We start from the raw sequence: 26379 nt of genomic DNA, 5'->3' as shown, positions 1-26379 counted from the left end.
AATGGGGTAAGGTAAATCTATGGATTTTAGACAAAGCCTTCAGGACTGGGAAGGTTGACTCCTTGTCAGCTTTTAGGTTGGCCCCATAATTACAGCAGAATTGGGCTGGGGGTGGGCAAATGCATATGATGGCCATCACAAGGAGGAACATTCTTTATATGCTCTTTCTAATGGTGCCATTTCTGACAAAGGTGACTGATGAGGAATTAGCAATATTAAATTCAGTGTTTAACATTAGGATTCAAGTTTGATTTGAATTTTGGAATTTGGGTTTTGATTTAGATTTAAGATTTCTATGACTTTTTTTCCGGTTAGGATAATTCTTCTACTACTACTTCTCCATGTGGAAATCAATGCTTTCTCAAAAGCCACCTTCATTTGTGTGGACAAAGGCCCGTGGCACCATTCTTATTACTTATAACCTAAGGAGCGGCAGCCACATTATTCTTGATTGGTGTTACATGTGCATAAACTGCAGAAGGCAGTGAATCACCTTATTCACTGTCAGGTGCATGTGATGTTTGGAGCTTTGCTTCACTTGTGATTCAGTTCAGCAGGTAATGCTAACCACCATCTTAGGATTAGGTTTTTTGTGCTCTTGCAGATAGACATCCAATTCCCAGAGAGCCTTTTGGTTGGCTTTTCCTTTATGATCTTTTTGGTGGTTGGGGATAAAAAGAAATAGGAGGGCCTTTGAGGGTTTGGTGAACCCAGTGAGAACCTCTGCTTTCTTGCACTTTTTTTAGGGTTTTCACACCTTAAGACAATGTTTTGCTTTTATATACTTGCTTATTCCTCACTGCAACCCCCCCCCCCCCCAAAAAAAAAAATAAATAAATAAATAAATAAATAAAAAGAGGAAAATTTTGAAAAAAGAAAAGCACATAGACATTTCTTGTATAATCTTAGTGTTTCGATTGGAGAACAAAGTTATAAAAAAAAAAAGTATCACATTTCCTCGTCAACTGAATTTCCTGAAAAAAATTCCTACAAGTAAATATTCATATGTTCAACCTTCATTTCAGTTTTCCAACCCCAAGAACAGAAAAGTGTTATTAACCAAACAAGTCCAGCATACCTTGAGAAATCAGAGAACACATGAGACTTCAGAATTTGTTTGATGTTCTTAAATTTCTCCCTGAGCTCTGTGATCTTAGGAATATCTCTATAGGCATCAAAATGACTACATAACTGGTTTACGGCCTGAAATTCATTAAGACCAAAAATAAGCAAATAGTATACAGTTTTCTTTATAAATAGAAATTATATAAAAGGACACCACCATATATGGGTGAACCATGCGAAAGAAGAAGAAATGAAAAAGAGGTCTGTGGATCTTTTGGCAAGTACAAAAAATAAAAAAAGCATTATCCTCCTTGAACCACAAAAATATGAGACCTCAACAAAGAGCTTTTTAGCCTGACAAAATTCAAAGCTTCTCTTGGGTCAAATATCCAAAGCACAAAAAAAGAGATGGTGACCATAGGGCATCCCTACCTAAGCCTAGGGCAAACACAGCTACAAGAGCTTAAAAGGTCCACAACAGAAGCAGCCATTATTCATGAATGTCAAAGATAGAAAAGGCCAAGCTCCAATCTCCTTGCCACTAAACAATGAAGAATATGATTCTGTCACATTCCTAGGGGTAGAATTGTCATTATAATTTTTGTATGCTAAATAGGGGTGTACCTAGTCGGTTAGCACAGCAGTGCATCTTCTGGAGTACATTCCAGGAGATTCCAGCTGCAGGTTATATATGTATCAAGGCCTCAGCCTAACAAAATTATGCAATGAAAGATTCTGAAAATTCTCTCTCTCTCTCTCTCCCCCTCCCGAATCACCCAAAAATCTCCCTTGCCACAGCTCTAAGGAGCTGACAATTGGTTTCAGAGCCAGGTGGTTCCTAGCCTTGGTTAGAGTCCAACGACACAAACAGCCGATTCCAAGTCATCGGAGTTGATCACCACCACGATCAAAACTACCCACCGATCAAACTCATTCCAATTAACCGAGCGAAGGCAAGCGGAGCTCAAGTCACTGTGATCGAGTGACTCAATCAATCAATTCTAACGAACTAGGAAGCTAAGTGATTGTAGTGACTGGGTAAGTGATGGCTAAAGGCACCCAAATGAAACTAGAGACCCGGTTGGACGCCTTGGAGATGAGCCTCTGACAGAGCCAAAAGCAAGTAGATGAGAGGGTAGAAACGGGAATCCGCCACACCCAGAAGGAGGTGAGTCGTGGTCAATGATCGAGAGACACTTGAGGGAAGACTTCTCGCGCCTTAGAGAAGAGTTCTCTAGACTTAGTCAACAGCTAAGTGCAACGCTGAACATGTTCTCCAGGCAACCTAATGCGAGTTTGCTGGTAGACTTTCCTCCGCGTTCCATAGCAGCACCCATTCTTGCAAGATCGAGGAATAGACCAGAGATGGAGGAAAGGACGGAGTATGTTCCCGAAACTTCCAATAGGGGAACTTTTGTGAACCAAGCCAACACTCTGATCCCGAGATTGGAAATTCTGGTGTTTGAAGGTGACAAACCAAAGTGGTGGATCTGACGCTATAAGTGTTTCTTCTACCATTACCGAATAACCGAAGGCCAGAAGGTCAACTTTGATGCCCCTGAACGATGTGGTAGATGCACGGTTTCAGGGATGAAGCGGAAGGAGAACAGAGTGGAGTTGGCCTGAATTCGTAGAGGATTTATGTGCTTGCTTCGGGGAAAGGACTATGATCGACGTGGTAGAAGAATTCAATAAATTGAAGTAGGAAAGATCGATGGAAGAATATCAAGTCAGGTTCAAAGAACTCAAGTCCACATTGAGTCTTTCCCACCCGACCCTGGATGAACCATATTTCGTGTCTAGCTTCCTCAAGTGATGAACTCAAACCAATGGTTAAGATGTTATAGCCAGCCACAGTAAGACAGGCTGCCAAAAAAGCTCGTTTACATGAGATATCTCTAGAGGCATTTGCTAAGAAACACAAACTATCCTCTAAGGGGTCTGCTAGGAATAATTCGCAGAACGGTGGGAATGGAAATTTCAAAACTAACAGCCAACAGGTCGTTAAAGGGAACTTAGTACTCAGGACAACCCCCAACCCTGTTCCATTGAAGTCCCTTTCTATAGAGCAGAAATGACAAATGGGGCTATGCTTTCGATGTGGAGAGAAATATACACCCGGACATCAATGTAGAAAACTGATGCAGACGGAGGGGCAAGAGGAAGGAGAAGAAGGAGGAAGTAGAGGATGCTGAGGAATTAGATGATGATGGGAATGAGGTTACTGCAAAGGTTTGCAAGGCCCCTTGTAGGCCAACCTTCCCCTATCAGTCACCATTGCCAATGGCAGCAAGATGGTAAGCAGGTATAGATGTCCAAACTTTACATGGTTGATGGAAGGACATGAGTTTACCATGGACCTACGAATCTTACACCTAGGAGGCTGCCATATTGTGTTAGGGGTAGACTGGATGAGAACAATAAGCCCTTTGGTGTTTGATTTTAATAAGCTGGAAGAAACTAAAACTAACCGGATGTTCGGAGGAGGGCGAATGTAAAATGGTGTCAGGCAGAAGCTTAAAAAAATTAATTAAAAAAGGGGCGGCTGCCATAGCCCAACTACATTCCTTGCATGTAGTGGAGTTGGGTATCGAGGAGGGGGATACAAAGGAAAGTGCAGCAGCTGAAGGAAGGGAGCATTCATGGCTTAAGCTTGATTCTACTCCACAGTCTCTCACGGAGGTACAATCTTATGACTCTCTGCATTCACTGCTGGTTGAGTTTGAGGATTTGTTCATTGAACCATCTACCCTACCCCCAACCCGATTTTTTGAACATACTATACATTTAAAACCCAACACAGAGCCTCTAAATGTCAGATCCTACTGATATTCCCCTTTTCAAAAGGGTGAGATAGAAAGGCTCGTTAAGGACATGTTGACTAAATCCATAATCCAGCCAAGTCAAAGCCCTTTTGCCTCTCTCATCCTTCTAGTAAAAAAAGAATGATGGATCTTGGCGATTTTGTGTCAATAACCGCCAATTAAATTCCCTCACCATCAAAAACAAATTTCCAATCCCAATCATAGAAGACCTTCTAGATGAGTTGTCCGGGGCCACTATCTTTTCAAAACTTGACCTAAGGTCCGGATACTACCAGATTAGAATGAGCCCAACAGATATTCCTAAGACCGCCTTTAAAACTCATCAAGGCCTTTATGAATTTTTAGTTATACCCTTTGGCCTAACTAATGCCCCTACTACTTTCCAAGCTCTAATGAATCACATTTTCAGCCCCTACCTAAGAAAGTTCATCTTTGTCTTCTTTGACAACGTCCTCGTGTACAGCCCTTCCCTTGACTAGCACTTAAACCAATTAAGAACAGCCTTCCAAATTCTCAAATCTAACCAGCTGTTTGTAAAGAGATCTAAGTGCACTTTTGCTGAGAGCAAAGTGTAATACTTAGGCCACATCATTACCGGGGAAGGGGCAAGCACCGATCCAAAGAAAATTGCTGCCATGGTAGAATGGCCAAAGCCACAAACGGTGAAGGAGTTAAGAGGATTCCTCAGTCTCACAGGATACTACAGAAAGTTCATCAAAGATTATGGGGTAATAAGCAGGCCACTCACTGTGTTACTCAAGAAGAACAGTTTTGTATGGAACCCAAGGGCAGAGGCAGCTTTTCACACACTCAAGAAGGCAATGACACAAGCACCAATTCTAGCCTTACCTGACTTTACCAAACCCTTTATTTTAGAGACAGATGCATGCGAGACTGGGGTGGGTGCAGTGCTGGTAAAAGAAGGTAAACCCCTAGCTTTTCTTAGCCAAGCCTTGGCCCCAAAACACTTGGGACTGAGCATTTACGACAAGGAACTCATTGCAGTCCTAATGGCAGTGGATAAATGGAGGTACTATCTGGAAAGAAACCTGTTTGTGATAAAAACAGACCACGAAAGTATTAAATTCCTGATGCAGCAGAGACTGCATACCCAGTTACAGAAAAAAGGGGTGACCAAGCTGTTGAGACTCAACTATATAATACAACACTGGAAAGGGAAGGAAAACACAGTGGCAGACACACTGTCAAGAAGGGAGGGAGGAGCAGAATGTCAAGCTATCTCAGCATTGGTGCCTGATTGGGTGAAGGAAATATCAGCCAGCTACAACCAAACCAAGTGGGCAAGGGACCTCATGATTCAATTAGCTACTTGGCCAGCTGATCATAAGGTGTATACTTTGAATGCCGGCCTGTTAAGATACAAAGGCAGATTGGTGATAGGGCAAGATGTCCAACTACGGAAGAGAATCTTACAATCTTTGCACAACTCACCCATTGGAGGACACTTAGGCCTAAATGTCACTTACAACAAGGTAAGGCAGCTTTTTTACTGGTCGGGACTGAAAAGAGATGTAACCCAATTTGTGTTGGAATGCTCTGTTTGCCAGCATTGTAAACATGAGCAGGTACCTTACCCAGAGCTGCTGCAACCGCTTGACATACCAGAGCAAGCGTGGCAGCAAATTTCCATCAACTTCGTGGAAGGCTTGCCTAGATTAGAAGGAATGAATGTAATATTGGTAGTGGTAGATAAGCTGACGAATTTTAGTTATTTCTTACGCCTGGCCCACCCCTTCATTGCCCCCGAAGTAGCAAGGCTGTTATTAGATTCAGTAGTGAAAATACATGGGTTGCCACTATCCATTATATCGGATAGGGACAAGACCTTCACCAGCAACTTTTGGAAGGAGTTATTCAAGCAATTGGGAGTGGGGTTACACATGTCAACACCCTACCATCCCGAAATTGATGGACAGACCGAAAGGGTAAATCAATGCCTGGAAAATTACCTCAGATGCATATGTTTCTCTACACCTAAGAGTTGGAACAAGTGGTTGCCGCTAGCACAATGGTGGTACAATTCTAATTTCCACAGTTCCTTAAAGAGATCTCCATTCGAGGCCCTCTTTGGCTATAAATCCCCCTTGATAGCGGTAGTCATGCAATACTAAAGTACTGAATTGGCAGTGGATCAATACTTACAACAAAGACAAGATGCACTGCTGGTGATTAAAAAGGAGTTATATGTGGCACAGAATAGGATGAAGCAACAGACAGACAGAAAGCGTTGTGAGAGAGTTTTGAGGTGGGGATATGGTCTATCTAAAGGTCAAGAGATTTCAGTGGGACCTTCTGATTTGCTCCAACCCCTCCCACAAAGTTGAGCCCAAAGTACTACAGGCCATTTCCAGTGTTGGCCAGAATAGGGAAGGTAGCATACAAGTTGCAGCTGCCTGAAGAAAAGGGTGTCAATTCATCTGGTTTTTCATGTTTCCTTGTTAAAAAGGTCAGTGGGACCTTCTGATCTGCCTAGCTTGGACCTTCCTCCAGTAGAGGAAGAGTTAGCGGAGGTCGTTGAACCGCTAGCCATATTGGAAAAGAGAGTAAACTATCAAAATTCCCTAACGATGACACAGGTTCTGGTGCAATGGACCCAACTACACCGTGACCATACTTTCTGGGAGTACCTGCCGGCTCTTCTCAAACAGTTCTCCCTAGTTGCCCAGCTTTCATAACTTCTTGAGGACAAGATATGTTTCAAGGAGGGGGGGTATTGTGACATTCCTATGGGTAGAATTGTCATTATAATTTTTGTATGCTAAATAGGGGCGTACCTAGTCGGTTAGCACAGCAGTGCATCTCCTGGAGTACATTCCAGGAGATTCCAGCCACAAGTTATATATGTATCGAGGCCTCAGCCTAACAGAATTATGCAATGAAAGGATTCTGAAAATTCTCTCTCTCTCTCTCTCTCTCTCTCCCAAATCGCCCAGAAATGTCCCTTGCTAGCTCTAAGGAGCTGACAGATTCATGAACTCACCACTATCCTTACACACGAGGCACCAATCCACCATTGCCTATTGCCTCCTCCCAAACCATCAAGAGCAAGGATAGATCATGGAGAAATGCTGAAACAAAAGTCAAAATGTGGGGTTCTCATTCTCCACAAAGCCTTCCATTGGAGGTCTAAGCTCCCCTATCATACAGGGCTCCACAGGACAAACAAATAGAAAAAAGAACCCTCCCCTGACAGCTGTCACAGTCGCAGGCACCACACAAACTTTCCTCTCTGTCCCACCATTGGATGATCATGAAACATTCAAAAAAAGGTTGTCAAAGCCACAACATGTGCTCAGAAATTTAAGAACAAAACTCCCCTACATGCACTTCATTATTCTTGACTAATAGAAATAAGTTGGAAAAAAACTCACAAAATGGCCTATGATCATATCAGACCAAAACCTCTCCCCCCACAGCCACTACATACTCACGGGCAACAAACTTCTACAGTCATCCCAAACTTGAATGATTGCTCTCCAAAACCTAACATCACCCACTTTCAAAACCATCTCCCTCCATAGCCACTTACTTTAAAAAAAAAGTTCTCTGTTATGCTCTTGATATGCACATGTTGGTGATTTACTACCCAACATTCTATGGCATAAACACATTTGAAAATGTAACACTAATATCATAGCCTACAAAGTATAATAATGACGCTATTAAGAGGCAGATAGATAAGAGTAGAAAATACTGAACTTAAAGTGGCAAAAATTTCAACATACAAAAAAGCTGGTACCTCAAGTTGTGCAGCTGCCTCTTTGTATTGCCGTTTCGAAGCCATTACTTGAAGTTGCTCCACGGCAGAGACTGCAATAATTGCCCAAAGGGTGAGGAAAAAGTATATACACACAATGTGAATATGGAATTAAACATATAATCAAGGAACTAAGTGGATTGAAGACCGTTACATTGCATAAAACATATAATAACACTTGAGGCATGCATAACTTACCAACATCAACCATGAAGCAAAAAACCTACATTAGTGCACACTGCTAATCAACCAGCTCCGGTGACCTTTCAGATTCAGCTACATATACCAGTCCTTGGCTTCTAGTCAAGGCAAATTAATCTTTTATGTTTGCAGTATATTTGTAGAAATAGTGCATCCAATGGAAGGTTCTTTGTTAGAGAGAGAAACCAAATATGGAGGATGTGTTATAGGAAGACCAATTACAGATTTTTACAAGATCACATCCGGTTACCTAACCACATGCATCGGTACAACCACATGGTTAGAAAAAGAAAAGAGAGAAAAAGAAAAGGAAAAAAAAAAAACTTACCACAAATCCTAACCAAGATATGGTTATGCCAAGTTCCAACAAGTGCAGAACTTTTTATTTTCAGTTAGGAGGCACTGGCTAATGCTGGAGGTAGAAGAACCAAAGGGAAAATATGGAATTTGCTTTCAAGCACACTTTGGTAATCCCTAATCATGCTTATATTCAACTGCTTTAGCCTTAATACTATGACATTGAAGAGCAGTGTGATGCTAGACAACTCTATTTGTATTTTGCCAGCCTGTCAGTTGAAGTTCTATCATTAATCTTTTATTTGATAGTCAAACACAGCAATTTTGGTCCATGGGTCATAATACTGCTAAGTTTCTAAGCTGATAGACAACTCTATTAATAGCTCTAGCATATTATAACTAATCGACATTCCTATGCTTGAGAACCTGAGCCATGGTCCTAGGACTCAATTTTCAGTAGGAAATTGAGGGGGGGGGGGGGGGGGCGAAATCTACCAGCCCACTCGTCTAATTTCTTTTTTTATTTAAATCAGAAAAAATAGTATTAGCAAAAACATCTTATGTGGTCAACTTTTAGGAATTAAAAAATATAGACAAAGAACAAAATCTGTGAATCTACGGGTAGATACAGCTCACACAAAACCAAAAACTAAAGAAAAAGGGGCTTATAGTTCGTCAACTACAGAAATAGGAAACTGATCATGGTTCCCTTCAATTAATAAATAGAATGTCCTCCCCTTCAAATGCTCCATTATTCCTCTTGTGCAATAAAAAGGAGGACTGGCCAGGCAGGTTTCTGTCTCCAAGATTGGCCGCTCTACTGCCAGGAATGCACGATATCCAAAGTTGAGGCTATATTTCATAGTGAACACAAAAAATAAAGCAAAAACCTCCAGGTACTCACTGCTTTGCAACGAAGCAAGTGATTATAGACACAGCACTCCACTTACATGCAAAGCACTAACCAACTATAATGTCTCTCTTCCTCCACAAATCATCCAAGGTAAAGATGGATACAAGTGAAGCTATCCAAATTTAAAAAAAAAAAAAAAAGAACACTCTAGGAGAGACTGCAATCTTCTGATTGCCTCCAACGGAAAGTGTCCCCTTAGTTGCATATTCGCAATAAAACGAGCAAACAGGAAAAGATGCTTCCCTTAGCAGGAACTAAACTCAAGCTAGACTCACAAGTCCTCTTCTTGTCCTGACATATGGGTGACCATGGAGCAAGCCAAGAAATGATGTTATAGCATTAATTTCTCAATCATGGATATTTGTACATCTGTCTGATGGCCAACCAAAAGCTACCATCTAAGGTAGAGAAGGACAACTTGGTCACAGCGCCTCCTGAGCCCAAGCCAAAATAAAAAGGTCAGGGAAAACTGACATAAAGACTTACGGGCACTTCATGTATCAAGCCAAAACATCACCCCAAAGCCACTATCCAACTCAAACATTATAGTTTCAAGTTAATCCAAACCCACATAATTCCCCTCCATAAACCAGATTCATACAGGAAAATAACCCACCCACCCAAGAATAACCATATTAATATAAAACCTTTCCATTCCAAACTAAAACCAAAAACAGCTGGTTACATTCGGAGGACTTTATTAAAATCTTAAGCTTTCTAGTCCCTAAGAACCCCTTACAGACAAGTAAACTCTTCCTGGACTTACTAAATACTAGTTAAAAACACATCCTTGAGATCTCCTAAAAGATCACCACTGAAGTTTCTCTAAGCATATTTGCAACAAATGGTAATCACCCTAGACATGGGAAGACTTGAGAGAATACTTCTAAGTGACTCTACCAAGTATCAACCTTAAAAAGACAGCATCTCTTCTAGGAGATGAGTCTCTTCTTGAGTTACTCCACCGTCCAATGCAAAACAATGTTAGCTTTAAAACAGGACAGAAGTGACAAAGCCAAATAAGAGGTAGGCAAGGAACCCATTCAGAAACCTAAAGAGGATGCCAATGCCTCCACTCCAACCACATACCTCAGAAGAATGATAGTCTTGCCAAATCAATATGCAAACCTGGTAACACTTAATTGCATGAGAACATATGGAAAAACTATCCCTTTCTTTCGATAGACAATATGGTTGTTCATTCTATGGATATTAGCTATCCTACGGGGAAACGAACAGTTCACATCGCTTTATATATATGTATATACAACAATCTAATTCAAGAGTCAGCCAACTTCTCCTTTTTCATCTACCTTCATCAACTTCTCACTTACCTAAGGTGACTCTTTACATTCTTTTTCATCTGAGATCTTGATATTAATATTATCCAACAATCAGTCAATTCTGATCTTCAGGTTCAATGATCTCTCCTTCCCAATTGTGAGAATGACTCTACTTTTTTGAACAAGAATTTTTGTACTTAATGCACTAAATTTGTTACGGATAAAGAAGCCTATCATCTAGAAGATAAGGAGTGGCGGTTAATGAAAAGAAGATTAGGAAGCATGAAGCCTAAGAAGATAAATCAAGTTTAATTTTTAATATTTTGTATAAATCTGTAAATTATAGAAGATTATTGTTCCTACTTATTAGACTGTTATCCATTCCTAGTTTTTTAGAGATTTATTAGCATACTTCTTGTATATATAGGGTTTCATACGCATGGAATATATATGAGAGAATTTCTATTCTACCTAAACTCTCTCAACATGGTATCAGAGCCTGGTTTCTAGGGAATTCTGTTTAGGCCTTCATTGCCCTTTTTTTCCCTGCTTAGTACCATTCCGGCCTGTTTTTCTTGTTCCGTTTCTTGAAGTGATCAAAGTCAATTGTGACTTTCTTCTTCACCCGATATTCTCTCATCGATTTTTTCCCTTCATTTGTGTGGTTCATCACCCGATAAGTCAGTCCAAGTTTTTTCTAAGATGTCTATCGTTTCCAACACCAATCCTACATCAGAGGCGGTTGAAACAAGCAGCCCGTCAGAAGCTCCATACACTGGATCTAGCAACTCAAGTAATGGAGGAGAACTACAAAATCTCCAAGCGGCCTACCGGTTGAATGGGAGAAACTACCTAAAGTGGTCCCAGCTTATCCGGACCTTTCTCAAAGGAAAAGGTAAGATAAGTCATCTCTTAAGGACTGGTCCTAAAGAAGGAGATCCCATGTTTGCTGCATGGGATGAGGAGGACTCTCTAGTTATGTCTTGGCTTTGGAATTCGATGATGCCCGAGATAAGTGATACGGTGATATTTTTAACAACCGCTAAGGATATTTGGGAGGCTGTCAACCTCGCCTATTCTAAAGTGAAGGATGCGGCACAGATATATGAAGTTCGAACTAAGATTGTAGCAACCAAACAAGGGGTAAGATCTGTTACTAAGTACTCTAATGTGCTGCAAACTCTATGGCAAGAATTAGATCATTATCAATGCCTAAAGATGAAATGTAATGAAGATGCAGCCTTACATAAAAGATTTGTGGAAAACGAGAGAACCTATGACTTTTTTGCAAGTCTTAATATGGAGTTTGATGCAGTCAGAGTTCAAATACTTGGCAAAGAGGATATACCTTCCCTAAATGAGGTAATCTCTCTAATCCGGGCTGAAGAAGGGAGAAGAGGAGTAATGCTAGACATTACTCCTATAGAAAAGTCAGCATTAATAGCATTGAGAGGTCCTAACCAGGGTCCTAAGGAGGAAAGGAAGGCTGCTGGAGATAAAACTTCCAACGATAGAGATTCTCGAGACTCTTTATGGTATACCTTTTGCAAGAAACCAAGGCATACCATAGAGAGATGCTAGAAGTTACATGGAAAACCATCTAAAGGAGGATAGCTTGGGGTCAAAAATCAAGCCTATATGGCCAGCAGTCAACAGCAGACAGAGCACAAGCAAGGGGAATAAAAGGAGCACGCAGATGGCTTAGATTTCAACTAGGCAGAAATTGAAAAGCTAAGAAACTTTCTAGACTCTCTTGAAAAGAAAGAAAAAGGTACCTGTTCTCTTGCACTTACAAGTATGTCCTCTCATTCTCTTACCTCACATGCTTCAGAAATAACCTAATCTAATTCTTGGATTCTTGATTCCGGGGCAACAGATCACATGACCCCTTTATCCCATTGTTTCATTACCTATAGCCCTTGTTCAAGCTCTAAAAAGATAACCCTGGCAGATGGCTCCTTGACCACTATTGTTGGCCAAGGAAATATTATCCTTAATAACCATCTAACTCTCAAGGATGTTCTCCATGTCCCTAAACTCTTCACCAACCTCATCTCCATTCAAAAGCTCACCCTAGACAACAATTGCAATGTTAATTTTTTTTCTACTTGCTGTGAAATTCAGGGACAGGGGTTGAAGAAAAGGATTGGGCTTGCCAAAGCTAGGGCTGGCCTATACTACTTTGATGGATCAAATGGGGAAGAAAACAAGGACAAGGTGAATCTTGTGTCTTGTTTAGTGCAATCTAATAAGGACCAAATCTGGTTACATCACCATCGTCTTGGTCATCCTTCGTTTTTTACTCTTAGAGTTATGTTTCTAGCTTTGTTTAGGAGTTGTGATATTCAAGACTTTCATTGCCCTATTTGTGAATTTGTTAAACATAAAAGGGTGTCTTACCCTTCATCCAATAAAAGAACCTCTAGTCCATTCTCTCTTCTCCATAGTGATGTTCGGGGCCCTGCAACTGTTCCCAATCTTTCTGGGGCACGATGGTTCATAATATTTGTAGATGATTGCACTAGGGTATAATGTGGATGTTTCTTGTGAAAAAAAAATCTGAAGTAAGCACTATTTTTCCTAACTTCTATAACATGATTAGTACTCAATTTGGAGTGCCAAAGATTTTTTCAATCACTCCCTTGCACAATTTTTCCAACAAAAATGAATTATTCATGAATCATCTTGTCCATATACACTCCAACAAAATGGGGTGGCTGAGAGGAAAAATTGGCATCTATTGGCTGTGACTAGGGCACTACTTTTCTACCATAATGTTCCAAAAAATTATTAGGGAGAGGCTGTCCTAACAGCCACTACCCTTATTAATAGACTACCATCTCAAACTCTTGGATCCTATAGCCCTCTTCAACTCTTAAGCAATCATTTTTCTAATTTACATATATCTAGCTACTGGAAACCAAAAATATTTGGGTGTGTATCCTTTGTGAATGTTCACAACCCTAATAATAGAGGCAAATTAGATCCCCGCGCTCTGAAATGCATTTTTATTGGATATTCCTCCAGCCAAAAGATTCTTTGTCTCGACTGATGTTACTTTTGTAGAAAATTCTCCCTATTTTGATCACTCTCATGACAGTAAAAAAGCTGTCGAGGGAAATCCAGTCATATCTCTACCTGATCTAGATCCTTCACCTCAAACTACCTCCTCACCAGATCCGGTTATTACAGAGGATACACCAGACAAGGCTCTAGAGGAAACCTCACCAAGTACTCCTCCCCTACAAGTCTACTCAAGGCGGCAAAAGCTAGCTACTAGCCCAATGCAGATCCAAGAATCTAATTCCTCCCCCGCACCTGTTACCAGCACTGACACCAGCAACTCTCTTGTGACACCAACAGGTAGCAATTCTATCACTTCTATTGACTCCACTGCATCTATAACTGAACATCATACACCTCAAAGTACTCTTACTTTTTCCCCCAGTGATCTGGAATGGCCTATAGCCCTCCGAAAAGGCACCAGGACCTACACTTAGCATCCTTTACACTTGGTCCTACCCTACTCCAAACTATCTACCCAACACAAAACCTTCCTAACCAGCCTACATACCATTCCAATTCCTCACCATTTTTCCAAAGCAATAAAGGATGAGAATTGGAGGACTGCCATGGAAGTCGAGATGGCAACCCTTGAAAAAAACAACACTTGGGAGCTAGTTCAATTACCCAAAGGAAAACAACTGGTAGGATGCAAGTGGGTGTATACAATCAAATACAAATCCGATGGGACCCTAGACTGGTATAAGGCAAGGCTAGTAGCAAAGGGATACACCCAAGTATATGGCGTCGACTATCTATACACCTTTGCCATAGTTGCAAAGCTAAATACAGTGAGAGTTTTCCTATCCCTAGTTGCTAACCTAGGCTGGCCATTAATGCAATATGATGTAAAAAATGCCTTCTTGCATGGAGACCTAGAGGAGGAAGTTTACATGGACTTACCACCGAGTTATAGTACAGATACTCACGGGAAGGTAGTGTGCAGACTAAAAAAAGCATTGTATGGCCTTAAACAGTCTCCTAGGGCCTGGTTTGGCCAGTTTACCCATGTGATGCTTACCTTAGGGTATAAACAAAGTCAAGGAAACCATACCCTCTTCATCCATCACTCGGCCACAGGGGGAGTAACAGTCCTACTGGTATATGTGGATGATATTGTTGTGACCGGAAATGATGAAGAAGGTATGACTAGATTAAAGGAATGCCTAATTAAAGAGTTTGAAATTAAAGACTTGGGGAGGTTGAAATACTTCTTGGGTATAGAAGTTGCACACTCAAAAGAGGGCATCTTTATTTCTCAGCAAAAGTATATTGTGGACTTGCTAACAGAAACCGAGTTGCTAGGTTGTAAGGCTGCTACTACTCCAATTGAATTCAACCACAAATTGGGGGAGGTTCTAGAAGATAAAGAAGTGAATAAAGAATCCTACCAAAGGCTAGTAGGGAAACTAATTTATCTAGCTCACACTCGACCAGATATTGCATATGCAGTGGGGGTGGTCAGTCAATTCATGCATAGTTCAAAAGAAACTCACCTTAGAGCAGTTTTTAGAATACTCCATTATTTGAAAGGGACACCAGGGAAAGGCATTATGTTCAAAAGGGGACAGAGTATGATACTTGAAGCCTATACTGATGCAGATTATGCAGGGTCAGTGGTGGATAGGAGATCTACATCCAGCTATTGTACCTTTTTAGGGGGTAATCTTGTAACTTGGAGAAGCAAAAAACAAAGTGTGGTGGCCCGGTCAAGTGCAGAGGCAGAGTTCAAATCCATGGCGTTAGGGGTATGTGAATTACTTTGGTTGAAAATTTTGTTAGATGAATTGAAGATCACTTTGAACTCCGCCTGGGGATGTTATCCACTACCAGTCCCAAGCCCGGATAAAGGAAGAGGGTTGTGTTAGGTAGCCGACAGCCAACGTAAAATTTAGTCAGATTCAAAACATGAACTCTAGACAAATTATGAAAAATCATTTGGGCGTGGGCGTAACCCTTCATAGCGACGCGCTACACTGCTCCCGTGTAGTGACAAGTGAGCTAGGGCCGCTGCATCGGCACCTGGATGTAGTGATAAATGAGCAAGGGTTCCCACATTTGCTTGGACGGACGTGGGTAAAGAAGCTAGTCCAAAATCAAAATCAAAACCAAAATCAAAATCAAAATCAAAACCAAAATCAAAATCAAAACCAAAACCAAAATCAAAATCAAAAACAAAATCAAATTCAAAGTCAAGGCCAAAAACAAAATCAAATCCAAAGTCAAGGCCAAAAACAAAATCATAGATTAAGGATTGGGTCATGGAACATAGGTACATTAATAGGCAAAGCTATGGAAGTGGTGGATGTGATGATTAGGAGAAAAATTAATATTATGTGCCTTCAAGAGACGAGATGGGTAGGGAAAAAAGCAAAAACTTTATCAGAAGCTGGATATAAAATATGGTACACAAGAACTGATCGAGCGAAAAATGGAGTAAGGATTATTATGGATAAAAGCTTAATAGATTAGGTAGTGAATGTAAAGAGAATAGGGGATAGGATTATTATGGTGAAGATTAGTCTAGGAAGAATGACTATGAATATCTTTAGTACATATGCACCACAAGCGAGGTTAGGTGATGAGATAAAAGCAAAATTCTGGGAGGACCTAGAGGGACTCATACAAATGATGCCAAGAGGAGAGAAAGTGATTATAGGAGGTGACTTAAATGGGCACGTGGGTAGAGACGGAAACGGATATAGAGAGGTACACGGAGGGTATGGATTCGGAAAAATTAATAATGAGGGTAAATCTATCCTAGATTTTGCTATGGCATATGGGCTCATTATAACCAATACTAGGTTCAAAAAACGGAACGAACACTTAATCACATATAAAAATATCACCTCAAGCACCCAAATAGATTACTTCCTCATGAGACAAGAGGATCGGTTATGTTGTAGGAATTGTAAGGTGATACCAGGAAAGTGTTTGACTACTCAACATAGACTTCTAGTACTTGACGTCCAAGTAAGAAATTGGAAGAGAAAAAATCACATAAAACAAAATTCAAGAATCAGGTGGTGGAATTTAAAAGGGGAGAAACAACTAATCTTCAAAGAAAAATTAAGAGGTAGAAGGGAATGGAATGGAGAAAGGCAGACAAACCAAATGTGGAAAGAAATGGCTAATGCTCTAAGAAGCACGGTAAAGGTAGTCCTTGGAGAGACAAATGGTAGAGCCCCTAACCTTAAGGAGTCTTGATGGTGGAATGAAGAGGTACAATTGAAAATTAAAAATAAGAAAACTTGCTATAAGGCGGTATATCAATGCAACAATGAAGAAAATCAAAAAAATTATAAAGAAGCAAAAAAGGCAGCAAAAAGAGCTGTTAGTGAAGCAAAGTCAAAAGCATATGAGAATCTATATAAACGACTTGATACAAAAGATGGAGAAAGGGATATATATAAATTAGCTAAAGCAAAAGAAAGAAAAACACGGGATTTAAATCAAGTGAAATGCATAAAAGATGACAATCAAAATGTTTTAGTAAATGAGGGAACGATTAAGGAGAGATGGAAGGAGTATTTCACAAAATTATTCAATGATGGTGGTGACACAAGAGTTAGGTTGGGACATCTTAGTAACTCCGAAGGGAATGTGAGCTACACATTCTATCGACGCATAAGTTCAAATGAAATAAGGCAAGCATTAAAAAAGATGAAAAATCATAAGGCAGTGGGACCAGATAATATACCAATAGAAGCATGGAAATGCATGGGAGAAGAGGGCATCTCCTGGCTAACGCAACTATTTAACGCCATCCTTAAATCAAAAAAGATGCCAGATGAGTGGAGGAAGAGTACTTTGGTTCCTATATACAAGAACAAAGGAGATGTTCAAAACTGTGAAAATTGTAGAGGAATTAAGTTAATGAGTTATAACATGAAACTCTGGGAGAGAGTAATAAAGCAGAGGCTCAGAAAGGAAACAAAGGTGTCAGAAAATCAGTTTGGTTTCATGCCTGGTAGGTCAACAATGGAAGCTATATATTTACTGAGGCGTCTAATGGAAAGGTATCGAGATCATCAGAAGGACCTACATATAGTGTTTATAGATCTAGAAAAGGCCTATGATAGGATCCCTAGAGAAGTATTATGGAGGGTTTTAGAGAAGAAATGAGTCAAAATAGTCTATATACAAGCCCTTAAGGACATGTATCATGGTGTAGAGACAAGGGTCAGAACATGCGGAGGGGATACTGAACCATTTACAACTACAATAGGACTACATCAAGGTTCTGCACTAAGTCCATACTTATTTGCCCTAGTAATGGATGAACTCACTAAAGATATTCAGACAGATGTGCCATGGTGTATGCTATTTGCAGACGACATAGTGTTGGTGGATGAAACAAAAGAAGGAGTGAACACTAAGCTTGAGTTGTGGAGAAACAATTTAGAATCTAAGGGATTTAAATTAAGTAGAAAGAAAACAGAATATATGGAATGCAAATTTAGTAAAAATGCAAGAGTGGATGATGTTATAATAAAATTAGAAGACCAAATCTTACAAAGAAAATACCATTTTTGATATTTGGGATCAGTGATTCAAAAAGATGGAGAAATCCACGAGGATGTCGCACATAGAATTAAGGCAGGTTGGCTAAAATGGAGAAATGCATCGGGGGTGTTATGTGATGGTAAAATCCCATTAAAATTGAAAGGAAAATTTTATAGGACAGCTATAAGACCAGTCTTGCTGTATGGCTCAGAATGTTGGGCAGTCAAATACCAGTATGAGCAAAAGACGAGTGTAGCGGAGATGAGGATGTTAAGATGGATGTGCGGACATACAAGAAAGGATAAAATTAGAAATGAAGTTATTCGTAATAAGGTAGGAGTAGTGCCAATCGAGGAGAAGATGAGAGAGACTAGACTAAGATGGTTTGGTCATGTGAGAAGGAGACTAAGAGACACTCCTATGAGGAGAGTTGATGAAATGGAACAATTAGTCACAAAAAGAGGTAGAGGTAGACCCAAGAAGACTTTGGGAGAGACATTAAAATTTGATATGAAATATATGGATCTAAATGAGGATATGACAAAAGACAAAAATACATGGAAGTCCAGAATTCATGTAGCCGACCCCACATAATGGGATAAAGGCTGGATATGTTGTTGTTGTTGTTGTTGTAATTGAAGATCACTTTGATGGAACCTATGAGATTATATTGTGACAACAAATTAGCAATCAGTATTGCTCACAATCCGGTACAACATGATAGAACCAAGCATGTTAAGATGGACCGACACTTCATTAAGGAAAAATTGGATAGTGATCTAATATGTACTCCATATATATCATCTTGTGAACAACTTGCAGATATTCTCACTAAAGGGTTGCCTACAGTTGTGCATCAAAAGTTGACTAGCAAGCTTGGAATGGATGATATCCATTCTCAATCTTGAGGGGGAGTGTTACGGATAAAGAAGCCTATCATCTAGAAGATAAGGAGTGGCGGTTAATGATAAGAAGATAAGGAAGCATGAAGCCTAAGAAGATAAATCAAGTTTAAGTTTTAATATTTTGTATAAATCTGTAAATTATAGAAGATTATTGTTCCTACTTATTAGGCTATTATCCATTCCTAGTTTTTTGGAGATTTATTAGCATACTTCTTGTAAATATAGGGTTTCATACACATGGAATATATATGAGAGAATTTCTATTCTACCTAAACTCTCTCGACAAAATTTTATCACATATCATCTAGTTACGGCGTATAGCTTGTAAGTTTGACGGTGAAATTAAATATTCGTGGAAAAGTTGCACTTGCTTTACCATGGAACCACTAATTTGACAATTTATAGGTTTTTTGAAGAAACCTCCTAAATCAGCTAAAGCTCATTATGTTGTTAACGATTAACACATTTAACTTGTAAAAACAAGCAGCAAAAAAGTGGACAATATTGATCTACATAATACTTTTCCTGCCAACAATTAAATAAACGCTTTACCATGTAAGCAAAAAGGATTCTAGGGGCTAGACTCAAAACAAAATTACGGCAAAATTTAACTTTTCAATTAATCAGTTATTACTTGGAATTTTAGCCTATATACCAATAAGAAACCAATGTCATTCCTTAAGTGGGAGCATATGCACTTAGTGACATGTTATCTCATCCAATGTGAAAATGACTAGAACACCTCCCTTTAAACCAAACTGGAGTTTTCAAATATGACAGGGCTGATTAAAATAAGAGACATTGAGCTAAAATGAACATTCTAAGTACTTAACATGGCTCTCCCTGTGCTTATAGTTCTTGAAATGCAGTTGATAAAAACAGAGATTCAAGTGCAGTCAATGAAAGATGGAAAGAGAGAGGCAGAGGAAGAGAGAGCTACAGAGAGAGAATAAAAAAACCTACCCAGCATTGTAAGACGATGAAGGGCAGTGATTGTAGTTGTTATATGTTTTTTTGCAAAGTCTAACTTCTTAATGTCACGGCATATTTCCTGAACCATTGTTTCACTTTGCTCAGCTTTACTTTTTATTTCTCGGATCTTATACATGAGTTCCTGCTTAACAAGAAAAAAGTAACACATTCAATAGAATCATAGTATAATATATATATATGCTTGAAGTAGAGGCAAAAATTGCAAGGATAGTGACACTTAAGATGAAAAAGTTTTTGCCCTGCCAAAAGGAGACTTATAGAAAAATATAGTGCAAAAATTATTAGTGATCAACGGACCTCCACAGCATGAGTAGCCGCAGCAAGGTCCTCCTTGGCTTTGGTTCTTGAATTACTCTGGATTGCAATGTTTATCAGTCAAAGGATTTGTATCCATGAAAATAATAAAAAAAATCAAGGATCAAAGAATACACAAAACTATTGAGCTTCACAAGGAAACAAAAATGAAATATGCAACTACGATAAGCGTAATTGAGAGTCATATGGTCTGCATATTTCAGACAATGTGATGTGAGAATCAAGGATCAAATAATAAACAACATTGAGGGTCAAAAGAACAGTAGTGATGAGAGTCACATGGTTCCCATATTCCATGCTTAATAAGTGGATCATATTGGTTTCAGATTCCACACTCTTATATGCCCAAGTGTACAACAGGAAAGCAGTCAAAATTATCCTAGTACTTCTATAGCCATTATGCTATTAACACTATTCCAGAAACAAGAGTATTGAGTAATGACAATTGGAGAGCAAAGGAGGCTTCCCTCACTGGTTGAAGATGTTTAACATGGAAAAAAACCGGTACCAAGGAGGTGGATTAAGATTCTGGCATTTTGTTCTGGGGACAGTTAAGAAAGAGATTAGCAATGTGCCAACGCCTAAATTAAGTGTGGGGTTGCATCTCAATTCTTAAGTCCTATGGGGAGTAGAGATATGGCTGTGTATGTTGTTAACGTGTTATAACCAAGGAATGTGATAACTATCTTAACATCTAGCACTGGTGATGCATTTTGTGAGTGAGGTAGTGTCAAGTTTGGTGCTTGACATGATATATTTTCAGATGGTTGCTTGATCAATTCAAAGTATATATTGTTGTTCGGTCATCAATATCCACATCCAAAAACATTTGATTATCAAGGAGAGATACTATTGAATAGATCTTAGGTTATGAAAATTTGACAATCTATTAGTATGTACTCAATTACCCTTGTAATGGCGATTCCTGGCCCTCTTCTTTTTCTCCCTCACTTAAACAAGACAACCTATGCTATCCCCAACTCATTGTAACAGCCACACTTCTACAATTTTTTTTATTATTTTTTTTTTTTTTTGGGGGGGGGGGGGGGGGGTGTGGGGAACCCACACCACACTACCAGCAAAAAGCTATAATTTAGTTATTGATTTAGCTCCATAACCTCAGATTAGTAGTTATTCCAGGCCATCCAATAAAAAAAGGAGCTCCAAAATCAAGTAATCTCTTACAAAATGAAAACATATTTGCCTTTTATCTACAAACTCCAAGCATTTCAACCCTCTATGAATACACACACACAACTTATTTGATGCAAATATCATCAAAATCCTTCCCCACCACGATTACCAGCCTTGTTTGATGACCCATAGAATTCAAACTTCAATAAATGAAAAAAGAAAAAAAAAAAGGCATGCCTTGGGGATTGACTTTTTTTTTTTTTTTTTTGCTTTGTGTTTCTAAGCTAGTAACACCTCGCAGCATCAGTCCTTCTCTTGTACGCTCAACATATTATGTCAGTCTATTAAGGGTTCAATGAATATTTAAAATGGAAGTTAGATGGCAGAACACCAGTACAACAGATTTTACAGTTGAGGAGGTGAATTTATAGAATTTAAGTTCAGAATAAATCTGATAAACCCATTAAACTTTGGTATTGTTTGGTCACCTACCCTAACAATAATAACAGCAACATATGTTTGGTTCATGATCTATTCCTTTTCTTCCAATAAATAACAAAATACATAACCACAAAAAAAGGAACCATCTTAAAGGGAGGAACCTTGATCTGCATATGGGTGTTTCCATAACCGCCTCCCTCAACCCATGCCTACAGGGATGATTTCCAAACTGCACCGCCATTTTTCACTTGTCAAAAGTTTAGGGATTTAAAGTTCTAAAATTTATGGATTTACAAGAAAGAGTGGTCAACCTTGTCATGCCATAGAAGCACAAATATAGCATACTACCACGGTAATATATCAAAATGACACCATAATAGATAAAAATACAATAAGCAACCACTATGACCTGTTGACGAACAGCTGCTAAAATTCCTGCATCCACACGGCGAATCTCACTGTGTATCTTTTGCATAAGTGGCTCCACCCCAGATAAAGAGGCTTCTGCATATTAGTCACATTCAACATTGTCAACAGAGTTAAAGGCCCAAAAAAGAACAGCACTCCCAAAAAGGGTTTTTGTGAATTCAGCAATGCAAATGCAAAAATGTCTAACAAGAAAATTCAATGAAACAAATACATGAACATTTCTTTCTGTCTTGTTTAAGCTCAATCAGAATGTGCGAGGTACCAATTTTAGAAAATAACCATCACTATGCATTGTTATTAATGATTTGTGGTAGTTGATAAATTTTTATAAATATAGGAGGGACAAATGAATGCTAAAAGGAATAACTAGAATCTCAATATTTTAATTTTTACAAGTTGAGTGAGTTTCCTGATTTTAGAAAAGCCTATGACAAAATTCCTAGAGAAGTCTTATGGAGGGCTTTAGAGTAGAAGAGATGAAGCAGAAACATGCGAAAGGAAATGTGAAGGAGACACTGAGGCTTTTTCAATTCTAACTGAACTGCATCAAGCATCTGCACAAGCCCTTATTTCTTTGTTGTAGTGACGGATGAATTCATTAAGCACATCCAAGAAAATATGTTTTGGTATATGTTATTTGCAGATAACATTATCTTAGTGGATGAGACAAAAAAAGAAGGCATAAAATAATAAGCTTGAGAATTGGATGGACACTTAGAATCAAACACTTTGGTTAAATAAATCAAAAACCAAATATATGGAAGGTAAGTTTAGTAAAAATTGAAATGTGGATGATGTTATGGCAAGATCTAACAACCAAGTCATTCCAAGAAAAACATTAGTTCAGATATTTCGGATCATGTATCAAAAAACAAAATACCAAGCCTTTAGCCTATCATGTGGGATTGGCTATATGAATACTAGCTCTCCATTCATTTCTATCCATGGCCTTATCTTTTGTAAGGCCCATGCTATATAATTAATATCAAACCTAAGTGTCTCCCACCAAGATTTTCTTGGTCTTCTCCTACCCCTTTTAGTAAATACTTGGTCCTTTCCATCCACTCTCCTCACAAGAGCTATTATTGGTCTTTTTTTCACATGACCAAGCCATCTTAATTGTATCTCATGCATCTCATCTTCGATAAGAGCCATTCTTACTTTATCACAAATAACCTCACTTCTAATTTTATCTTTTCTTGTATGGTCACACATCCATCTTAAATCCTCATCTAGGCTACACTCATCTTTTGCTCATACTGATGCTTTATTGTCCAAAATTCTATACCATAAAACAAAGCTAGTCTTATAAAATTTTCTACTTAACTTTAATGCAACACAAAATGTCAAATACACTTTCCATTTTAACCATCCTGCCTAAAGTATATTGATAACATCCTTATTAATCTCCCCATCTTTTTAGATAATTGATCCAAGATATCTTAATTGATGTTTTCATGGTATGGCTTGATCTTTAAGTTTTACCATACATTCTATACATTTAGTTGTCACTCTGCTTAATTAAAACCTTTATACCCATAAGTGATCCTCCATATCTCAAGCTTAGTATTAACATCTTCTTTTGCCTCATCCACCAAAACAATGCCATCTACAAATAGCATACACTAGGGCACATCTATCTGAACATGTTTAGTGAGTTCATTCATTATTAGGGCAAATTGGTATGATCTTAATGCAGATCCCAGATCAATTATCCAAAAAAAAATTAAAATAATGAAGGATGTTTCTCACAAAATTGAGGCAGAATGGTAAACATGAAGAAGTGCTTTCAGTATGCGACTGTAAAATCCCTTTAAAGCTAAAAGAAAAGCTTCACCAAATGTTTATAAGGCCAACTCTATTGTATGGCACAGAATGTTAAGTAGTAAAGCAACAAAATATCGAAAATATGAGCATAACTAAGATGAAGATGTGTTCCATGGATGTGAGACCATTCAAAATTAAAAAGGACAAAAGAAAAGACAAATTAGAAATGATATTTTATGGAAAAAGGTTGAAATGGTTCATGTTAAGAATAAGATTTGTAAGATGCCATTAAACTGATTTGGTCAAGTTGGAAGAAAATATGCTACTGTGAGGTGATGTTGGACAGATATGGTATTATAAGAATAACTAGGCTTATTTATGGTTAGAAGGTTAGGGAAATTTGTTAAAAAGGCTAGGGTTTATATATGTAATGGGTAGGTGGACAATTTAGAGGTAAATGAAAGCTAAAAACTGAATTTTAGGGAACCCAAATATGTCTGAAAGCAGGGTTACGAAAATAATAATCTGAAATTGTAATCTGAATGTGAGAGAAAAATAGCTTCTAGGCATCACACCTAGGGTTCTATAAGTATCACGCCTAGGATTAGAATTGCATCACAAATTCAAAGAAAGCATAGCATGCTTAGAAAAAACTACAGTAAGTCGTTCCATTCCCCATGAAAAATATATTAAAAAGGTATTTATAGAGCTATAGTAATGCATTCCTATTGGGATTAGGAAAATCCTTTTCTTATTGTGAAAACAAAACAAAAACTGAAACTACTAATAATAAGACTAAAAAAAGACAATAAATAAAACCTAAACACATAAGTAGAATTAACAAAAGACCCTAGAAGACGTGTAAAATGACAAAAATAATGCATGAAACATCAAAACAATGCCTAACAAAGCTCCCAGGAAGGCCCTTCTTCATCCAGAACATCCCAAATCAATGAACCAGCCAAGCCTCTTCGCAGATATGTAGCAGGATGGACGGGAATTTTCTGTGAAATCAAGCGTTTAATTCCTTCCAGAGAAATATAAAACTTATTGGAAGTGCATGCTCATACAAAAATCAGGAGGCCTGCCAATAACGCAGAACTATATCTCACTTCTCATTTCATTTGTCCAATAGTGGACCCCCACCACAAGCAAGCCCTAATCTTCACACTGGGACACTCTCAAGCAAGGCTCTGCCAACTACGGATCAGTCACCTCAGCCCCTACCAAACCCTCTACAAACATCCTCCTCCCAGGGATCGGTCACCTCCGGGGTAAAAGTAAGATCGTCGCCCACCTTAACAGGGTTTGCAAATCAGCTTCTTACTTAGACCAATGAAAATGGCGATTGTGGTGGAAGAGGCGGAAAAGAGGCACATTATTCATACAAAGGAAAAGGAACAGGAAATTTTTTAGGCCAAATAGTAGCAGGTTCTCCATCGAGGGAATTCGATCAATTCAGAACTTTCGACTACGAAAGAGTCATCAAACACAACTCCAACGGTCACTACCAGTACGGAAAGCGCAGGGGATCGCAAAACTATGTATACGCAGAAATCAAAACAAAAAAGGAGAATAGACATTTAAACTGCGAAACATTTTCAAGGAAGAAGCCGACACGAGGGCAAATTGAGGTGTGGAGTGGAGATTAACCTGTCGGGAACATCTGGTTGATGTAGTCCAAAGCACTCGATTTATCCATTTCGCTTCAACGGAGAAGCCGAAAAGATCGAGAATTCGAGATCCCCTTTCTTTCTCCAATGCACAATTCTTTATATTCACGCCCCTGCGAGAGAGATCCAGACTTCAACGGATACGAACGAAACAGGGGAACGAAGTGGATCTTCTGACGGGTTGCGAAGCGAGATGGCTTCAAGAAGCTGAAAATTAACGGGGAATTTTTTTTTAGTTTTTTATTTAAATAATCAATTATTTCTTTTTGGTTTTCTTAACATGTTTTTAAATTTTTTAATTTTTATTCGACGTATATTTTAAAAAAAATTGAGATCATTTTTCACAGTTAAAAATTTATGTAATTGTCAAATTACAAGTAAATTAGGAATTAACAGTTAATTGTGGTTTAATAAATTTTACAAATTCACCAAAACCAGTTTAGTTTGGGTTTTATATTTTAATTCACTGCCACAAAATTAACATTTTTTATAGTTTATATTTTTTATTAAATTGTGAAGTTATAAATTTTAATTAATTTTAAAGTAAAATCAAAAAATACAATGTATTATTATAGATGTACATTTTTTTTTTTTTACTAATATTAACTATTATTGATAGGTTTTAATACTTTAAGAATTAAAGTATATTTGACTACTACTATACTTCTTATACATAATCAAACAATTTTTAATTATTTTTATTTTTTCATGTACGTTGATAATTAATTATTTTATATTTCTTGATTTATCTATCACATACATGCACGTTAATTATCATTATATTATATTTA

General features: G+C 38.4%; 1 protein-coding gene across 2 annotated transcripts in view; it reads right to left on the bottom strand.

Moving 5' to 3' along the window:
* The window catches only part of LOC127804501 (vacuolar protein sorting-associated protein 53 A), a 44616-nt gene extending 18839 nt beyond the window's left edge, over positions 1-25777 (bottom strand). The window contains exons 1-6 of one of the 2 annotated variants that reach the window (XM_052341373.1): positions 25569-25777; positions 22129-22223; positions 20127-20183; positions 19800-19950; positions 7651-7721; positions 1079-1203 (exon numbers count right to left, since the gene is read on the bottom strand). In XM_052341373.1, the coding sequence (XP_052197333.1) occupies positions 1079-1203; positions 7651-7721; positions 19800-19950; positions 20127-20183; positions 22129-22223; positions 25569-25617 (548 nt within the window). In that variant the 5' untranslated portion in view covers positions 25618-25777. Of the gene's footprint in view, positions 1-1078; positions 1204-7650; positions 7722-19799; positions 19951-20126; positions 20184-21880; positions 21949-22128; positions 22224-25568 lie in introns of those variants that run through there. The other variant, XM_052341377.1, reaches the window with a different exon arrangement.
* Positions 25778-26379: the final 602 nt, after the last annotated feature.

The sequence above is a fragment of the Diospyros lotus genome, chromosome 1 (assembly GCF_014633365.1).
Source record: "Diospyros lotus cultivar Yz01 chromosome 1, ASM1463336v1, whole genome shotgun sequence".
NCBI classification, from domain to species: domain Eukaryota; kingdom Viridiplantae; phylum Streptophyta; class Magnoliopsida; order Ericales; family Ebenaceae; genus Diospyros; species Diospyros lotus.
Note: the sequence above shows the minus strand (reverse complement) of the source record. Positions and strands in the feature narration are given on the sequence as shown.